The sequence below is a fragment of the Hippocampus comes genome, unplaced genomic scaffold (genome assembly GCF_001891065.2).
Source record: "Hippocampus comes isolate QL1 unplaced genomic scaffold, H_comes_QL1_v1.1 scaffold136, whole genome shotgun sequence".
Classification (NCBI taxonomy): Eukaryota; Metazoa; Chordata; class Actinopteri; order Syngnathiformes; family Syngnathidae; genus Hippocampus; species Hippocampus comes.
The window spans coordinates 739428-747663 of NW_017805840.1; the positions used below are offsets into that span (position 1 = coordinate 739428).

At 41.9% G+C, this 8236-nt stretch overlaps 1 protein-coding gene across 1 annotated transcript in view; it reads right to left on the minus strand.

Moving 5' to 3' along the window:
* LOC109526692 (homeobox protein Meis1) overlaps positions 1 to 8236 on the minus strand; it is a 104939-nt gene that overhangs the window by 75065 nt on the left and 21638 nt on the right. The window contains exon 7 of the mRNA XM_019888136.1: positions 1756 to 1867. Coding sequence (XP_019743695.1) covers positions 1756 to 1867 — 112 coding nt within the window. The remainder of the gene's footprint in view (positions 1 to 1755; positions 1868 to 8236) is intronic.

Consider the following 8236-nt stretch of genomic DNA (forward strand, 5'->3'; position numbering starts at 1 on the left):
AGTAATATTGTGTGAGAGATTATGTGTGAATAACTGCTCCAAGTGAAAAATATTCATGTAAAATTGAAAATCGAAATTATTTCAGTAAATATTTGCATTTTGCACATAGAAAACTGATTCACGATTCCATGTTGATGAGAGCATTAAAATGGGGAAAAACAGGACAAAAAAAACATAAAAGGAAATTCAGAAACGATAAAAAATGCGTGAGTAATCACGATTAATTTTTAGTGAATTTAATTATGACAGTTGCATTTTTAATTAGATTCAATATTTTAATCGTTTGGCAGCTCTAATATATATATATATATATATATACAGTCTAACCTTGATTTTCGAACGTCTCGGTTCTCGACCAGTTTGGTTTTCGACCAAAAATTTCAATTTTTTTTATGCCTCGGATGACGAAGAAATTTCGGTTCTCGAACAAACTGAGCGCACTTGAATTTGACTCCTCTCGCCTTCCTTACACGAGGAAGTGACACTACCTCGGGTAGACGAGGAAGTGACGCTTCCTCGTGTTGCTTTCCATTGTGAGCAGACGTGTTCAATAAACATTTTTATTTTCAAAAGAGCGTGGTTTCGTTTTTCGAACAATTTCGGTTTTCAAACAGCCTTCTGGAACGGATTATGTATGAAAACCGAGGTTTGACTGTATATATATATATATATATATATAAAAAATCTTTAAATGTCACATCATTACTGAAAATGTATATTCAAGATGAGAATGAGGGCAGCTGCAGCAAAGTGGAGTCTAATACCACTCCGAATTGAGCGCTTAGGCATGTCAGCATGTGTGTTTATCATTGTCAATTAATCATTAAATGTTACAAAGATGCGTCAATCTTACAGTTGAGTTGAGACTGTGGGCCGCAAGAACCCAGGCTACGGCAGCAATGCGGAGACTATGGGGCATAATTTTGCAGCATCCGGAACTAAAATATGTTTGTATTCATTTTCTTTGTCACTTCTAGCTCCTCATCCTCAAATGTTCTAAAAAAGGCTCCAAAATTGTTTAATCAGTCGGCGACAGTGGGTAGCAATAAACCGAGCCACAGCAGCAAAGCGGAAACTACGGAGCATATTTCTGCAGTGTCCAGCACCAAGGCATGTGAGTTTACTTCTTCTCACTGAGAGGAGATTGGTGGCGATAAGAAACTGGGCCAGGGCAGCAAATGAGAGACTATGGGGCACATTCTTTCAGCATCAAGCACGAAGACATGTTTGCATGCAAGTTGATTTTTTTGTTGATTTTTCAACTATCACAATCACTCTGCAATTGTATTATCGAGATTGAGGGGTGCAACAAAGCGGACTATTACAGCAACCTGGAGACTATGGCGTATGATACATTACTATTTGCATGAGTCTTGAAATTGTCTGCGTTTTTTGCCATGCATTGCATAAAACAACAATTTTAGAATGTAGAAGAGACTGAGGGCAGTCAGGAACTAGACAGCAAAACAGAGACTGTGGACACCCCTATTTTGCACATAAATGATAAATGAATTTTAACACGAGCACATACTAATGACAACATTCCAACAACACCAGAAGGCTCCAGCACGCTTTCTTTGGTCAATCAACAGGCTACTGTCACTTTAAGGAGGTGTCATGGGGAGGGGGGGGGGGGCACAAGGCTTTCGGAGCAGCAAATCTTGCAAAGCGCCTGCAAGCCGCCCGTCCGGCTCAGCTTGAGGCAGCTGATGTAAAGCGGCGAGCGCCACACGCAACAAAGCGGCCCTCCCTTACCTTGCTCGCTGCTGTTGTCGCCGCTGTGGGACGTGTGGCCGCCGCTGGACGGGCCCGGCGTGCCTCCGGAGCGCGTGGACGCCGTGTCGTCGTGGTCTCGGTTCCAGGACGTCTGCAGAGAAACAAAATGGGGCGAATTCATTAGACTTTACCGAGAGAATGCATTTCATTTTATTGTGAATGTGTTAAACAAGGTGGGTACACAGCACATGTTTACATTCATTTGGGGAAATATCAAAAAGTCACCACTCGACCCCATACAAGTGGAAGAAATTGCATGGTTTGATGGATTTTAGCAGAACAGTATTTCTTCATTTGAAAGTTTTTCTCTCTCTACTTTTATTCACAATAAAACAATGAGTTCAAAAATAAACATGACTGCCAACTACAGGGCTGGAGTGGAAGAGCACAAATCAAAAGTCATGGACTAAAATTGATTTTCTTATTCTGTTCAGGGTATCTTTTTAATTTTGGTTAAAATTAATTGATTATTTCACTCAAGATTAAAAAAAAAATGGATGCCCGGAGACTTAATTGGCTTGTTGCCACATGCTTTTTTTTTTGTATTTTTAACCACACTCGACATAGTAAAATATGATATGCGGCGGTCCGATTTGCAGCAGTAAATGAGCTGGTTGAAATAAGACAACGCAAAGCACTGTGTGTCATCGTCACTCAGCCTTGGCGGAGGTTTCCGCTCTACTTCGAGTGCTGTCATGTCTTTTTTTTTTTTTTTTGTCTGCATACAGCGCGAGTCTCGCACTCATATAAGGGCATGCAGGCACAAGCGAGTGTGCATGACACCATCATATGGAATGAGGGCTGAGGGAGAGACGAGGAAGGAAAAAAAAAAAAAAAAAAAGAAAGAAAGCAGCAAGCCAACATGTTGCATGAGTTCCCAGCTTTGTGAAGCATGCGATCCACGTCTGTCTCCATTTGGGACAAACTGCTAGCAGATGACAACAAGCACAACAGTGAGCAACCAGCGAAAGTGATGTCATCCGCAAAGAAATACATTCAAATGTATACAGCGCTGCCTAAGAGCTGCGTCGAGAAATATGGCTCTGTAGACGCATAAAAAGTGTGAAAATGACAGCGCTAGATGCGAGCTAACACGTATTAGCGGACAAAACTAGCAAACGACAAAAAAAAAAGAACCACTATTAACCACGATTAACATTTTAAAATAATAATAATCAGAGCAGGAAAAGAAAAAGAAAAACTGATATGTTTGCAAAAATGTGCACACCCTCTTGACTGCTAACAGTTAAAATGCCACTGATTAAACTTAAAAAAAGTTCACGCTGTTCTAGTAGGCCTTTCCTGGTATTTACAAAGTCGCAAACTTTGCTGATTGTGAAAGACAAAGACCGCTCTACTCTTCCGTCACCGACGCGAAATAAAATCTCTGCGTGAAAGGCACAAAAGTGCAAATTCACAAAAGTGTGCCGTGGACTAGACATTACTTACATACGTCACATTCTATAACCCATGTTCCAATGTTTCCAGTCTCTGCAAGCCTGCATGAATCCTTTTATTTTCTCAAGACCAAACTTTTCAAAAAAAAAAAAAAACCCGAAAGGTTTCCGCGGCATAAAAATACCCCTCAGAGCCAGACCAGAAGCGAGGAAGTCCTCCCCCAACAGAACCAGAACTATTTGGGACAAAACTGAAGCGAAAGTTTGATGCATACGCTGCCAAAGTGTGACTGAATTCGGGGGAACCTCTCATTGACCGTGTTATTTTCAGACACAAACACATACACTTTGTGTATGTGTACGCTGCAGATGTACACATACACACACACACACACACACACACGCCTCCTCCAATGTGGCGGCCTCACACTGCAACCAAACCAGATGTTACCTCTTATTCCGCTTCTGAAAGGGACGAGGGGACTTCAAACGGGAGCTATCACGGCATCCCTCTCTCACACACACACACACACACACACAAAGTACCACCTGTGAGAGTCAAAACCAAGCTGATACAGATTTTTTTTTTTCCCTTGAGGCCCCAAATTGAGTGATGGAAGACCTCGCGGAGGACAAAAGGGTTAGTCGAGGAGCAGGATTAAAAAAAAAAAACAACAAAAAACAAAAACAAAAACACATCAACTGGTTTCAATCTGGATCCTTTTATGCCGCGCAACTGGAGACAATTGGAGAGCGTTAAAAATGGCGGAAACAACAAAGATGATTTTCAAGATCAGCGTGCTGCAAATTCAAAACATTGGCGGTTGGCTTGATGTCGCCGGATTGAAGGATTATAACACGCATAACATCGCAGTTGTTTACCGTAAAATGAGTCCACGATGATGAAAGTCCCCCATAATAAAACACCACCACTAGGTTATTCCGAAGACATGCTCGGCGCACAGAACACGAGTTGCAAGGAATGAGTCCAGTGCAAAGGACAAAAAAAAAAAAAAAAAAAAATAGTGGAGAAATGTGGATTCAAATGGGCATATGAAGTGCAGTGGTTTTCGACCACAGAAGGCAAACAGTGACAATAACCATAGAACAGGGAGTGAAACTTATTTCATATGACATGTATTTTTCTGTCCTGGCTGTTCAGTACAATCCTGTTTCATCTCTTTTTCAAAAAAGACTCAATTTGAATTTCCTATGAAATGGCGATGAGCTCAATTTTGCTGGTGTGTGGCAGTTGAAAGCATCGGAAAAAAAACACACACACACACACAGACACACACACACACAATGAGCTTGTGCGTTTTCTATTCCTACGAAGTGGGGAAGGCATTTCCTGAACCTTTTATTTCGATTTATTTTGCCACACTTGATTTCCACCTGAAGCTCACAACTCCACCTTTATTTCTACTTTAAAAAAAAAAACATCTTTCCAACCTTATTTTTTTCACCTTAGAAACTAATCTTTGATTATGAGTGTGCTGGCCAAAAAACAGTTGTGAGGTTACAGGGGGGACTCTGCATCTGGGAAGGGCGGCTAAGCGGGAATTCAACTCGAGTGCTCACCGATACCAAGTAACCGATACCACTCGTACGTTTAACACATAAGTTGTTGATTAAACCAATGACAGAGGATTATTTTTTTTAACCAAACTTTTGTTCATTTCTTACAAAAGACTTCTTAATGAGCCTCTTTAATGAAGTGAACAGGCATGGTGTTGAAAAGCGCCAACGATTCGAACCCGAACCTCAGGCCTGCGAAGCAGACGTGCTAATCGTGTACGCGAGAGCCCGCTGCGTGCGAGTTCTTTGTGTTTTAATTTGAAAATATAATTAGAACACGGAGGACGGAGTGCGGGGAGGCAAAGTTGTGCATTAGCTGTAATTGAACAAAAGAGCGCAGTGCCTGCTGGGAGGTGGCCGCTTAGGCCCCACGGGAAAAAGGGGAGGGGTGGGGTGAGGGGGAGGCGGATGGCATCTCCGTGGGGACGAGGGGTGGAGGGGGAGGAGTTTATTTATAATCACACAGGCCGCCCTTAGATGCAAGCGCTGATCTGACGCACAATTAATTCAGAGATCACACACACACACACACACACACACACACACACTCACACAGATACACACATGCCAATACACACACTGAGCGCGCTCACACACCCATTGGCAAATATACTACAACAGACGTTTTTCTCTCTCGTATTTAATGGAGGGACGTTTTGTACACACGCACATATATACACGTTCCTCCTGCTATTTAACAAAAGCACACACACCTTGACCGCAAAGTGCATACATACACACACATACAAACACACGCCCTGTGCACACACAGGGATGGGCAACTTCATGCTGGAGGGGGCCACTATTTTTTATCAGTGCTTGTGAAGGGGCCACATAGGACAACGCACTTCCTCAGGGGGGAAAAAGAAGTTATTTTTAAATATGGACCAAGAAAGTGCAAAAAATGTGTTCTTGATCAACTGTGTCATTTTTAATACATGAATAAAAGGTAATTCCAACCCCATTCTCACATTTTGGGAGAAAATATATGTTGAATATTTCAGTGTTTTATGAAGAATATTTTGCGCTCTTAAAAACAAACAAACAAACAGCGCGTGGTCACGGGCTGCATAAAATCAAAATATCAGCAATAAAAATAAGATTTGGCCTACAAAAATTGGTTGCATTTTTTTTTGTAAATAGAATACATTTCTAATGAAAAAAGAAGAACATTTTTCAATTATTTAATACAATAAAATAAATATGAACAATGAAAACCAATCATAGAATGCAAAGTAATGCACTTCCAAAATGAATTAAATCAATAAAATTAACTAAAAAAAAACCTAATAATCATAAAATGCTAAATCAGAATTAGCCATGAATGGCTTGAAGTGAAAGATTGAGTATAAAAGGCAAAAAAAAACCCCCACAAGTAAAATATTAATATCAATATCAATATTATCAATAATAATAATAATAATAATGACAAAAATGAAGAATTTAAGAGGGGGGGCAGTCCAATGTTTTTTTCAGATCATTACAAATGAGGATTAAAGCCAAAATAAAGGCCAATAAAATAAATATACAGGTATGAGGGGGAAAAAAATAATCTCAAACATGTCAGACAGCACATGAACACCAAAGGCGACTGACTGGTTTTGTCACCACTGTTGGAATGTGCTCGGCTCCTTCGAGTATTGTACAAGCCTGCGCATTGGATTGCTTTTCCTGTGTTGAGCACGTCGAAAGTTGCAGAATTTCAAAAGTTTGACCAGCACTGACGTCGACTGAGCAAAAAAAAAGGCGACGGGCAGACTGCACACAAAGCGACACACTTGATTTATTCTGTGTTCTCCTAATGAGCCGCCATTCCTCCTCCCTCGGCATATTCCCTAAATCCTTCCCTCCGCCGCTCCCCCCTCTCGCCCCCCCCCCCTTTTGCTGCATGTGCACTAGGTTGTATTCCAACGCTTAATTGTCAAGTAAATTCAATTTCCCTGCTTCTGTTCTGCCTCGCTTTTCGCTAAACTTCTTAAATCTGCCGCCCAGGGAAGCGCATGCAAGCAACCCCCCATCCTGAGTTAAGACCCCCCCCCCCCACACACACACACACACACTTTTTTTATCGTTTTTCTTCCCTAATTCGCCATGAAAAGATTCCTCTTGCTGGAAATTGTGATTCGGCATTCCAATCCGGTGTGCTCTCATTCCGTGTGTGTGTGTGTGTGTGTGTGCGCATGTGTGTGTGTGTGTGTGTGTGTGGGTGGGAGGTGACGAGGGGCAGGGGGGGTTCCCCTCATGCAAGCAAGCAAAGCAAGAAGAAACGTCGCCTCGCCGATTGATTTGCAGTAATAATAATATTAATAATAACGGCTAAGGTTGAGGTGCTGAAATCTTTTTGGAGGCGTTCCGCATATTTACAGGCGGCCAGGGTGCAGGAATAATCATATGTGCATACTTAAGAGGCACAGGCGTAAATAGACATAATCCCCTCCACACCACACACACACACACACACACACTCACACACACACACACACACACACACACACACACACACACAAATTCTTCAGCGGCGGCCCACGTGAATCGAAGATGACACGTACGCAACTGCATCCCCCAGAATGCTTTGCTGCTGCAGCTGTGTTCCCCATAAAAGGAAATCATGCAGTATGGCTGAACAATGTTAAAAAAAAATGATGGAATTAGGCTTTCCCCCCAATACTGCAATTGAGGAATTCATTTATCTGGAACAATATCCAATTTGTTAAACATAAACGTTTGTCTAATTCACCCTTTCAGGAACAGCGATTACTCCAGCGGACAGCATCTCATGTTCTCGGGTTACAGGGTGCATGAAAGGGTTATTATGAAAGACAGTTTCTCTACTTTAATTTCAATTACACTTTGACTTGCAGCGTCGGTAAGTCACAAATCCGACTACGGCGATCATGCAAACCAATCTGTGGCTTTATCAAGTCAGCTTCTCATGATCCACAAAACGATACTTGGACTGCACTTCTTAAGCACTGAAATGATCTAGACACTCTTTAAATAACAAATTAAATATGTACATTATACATATAAGAGCCCAGGTTCAAACCCAGAACCTCACAACTTGTGCCATCCGCCAGTTACCGCATGGCCATCAACAATCGCTTTGCTTCAGTTTCTGATCGTGTTTTAAGTTGACATTTGTCCCCAAGTGTCACCCAACTCTAAAAATATGTCGAGTCTCATCACATGATTCGAATGATGACGAAAAAACACAAATTGCGTTCGATACCACGTACGTTCGGTGCTTCGCTTTGGAGTAAGTATTGCAAAAACAGCCAAAGAAAAAGAAAACGGAGCGTGCTCAGTCCATCGCTGAGTTCCACTCTCTGCTTATTTGCACTTTGTGATCCCTCCCCCATGCCCCCCCCCTCGCCCAACAACCCCATCCCTCAATACTATACATCTCCCATTTTTGCCCCCCCCTTCAAGGAAAGACCAGATTTGTGAATGACATGTTGTTGTGCTGCCCATTTCCTCATTAGCTT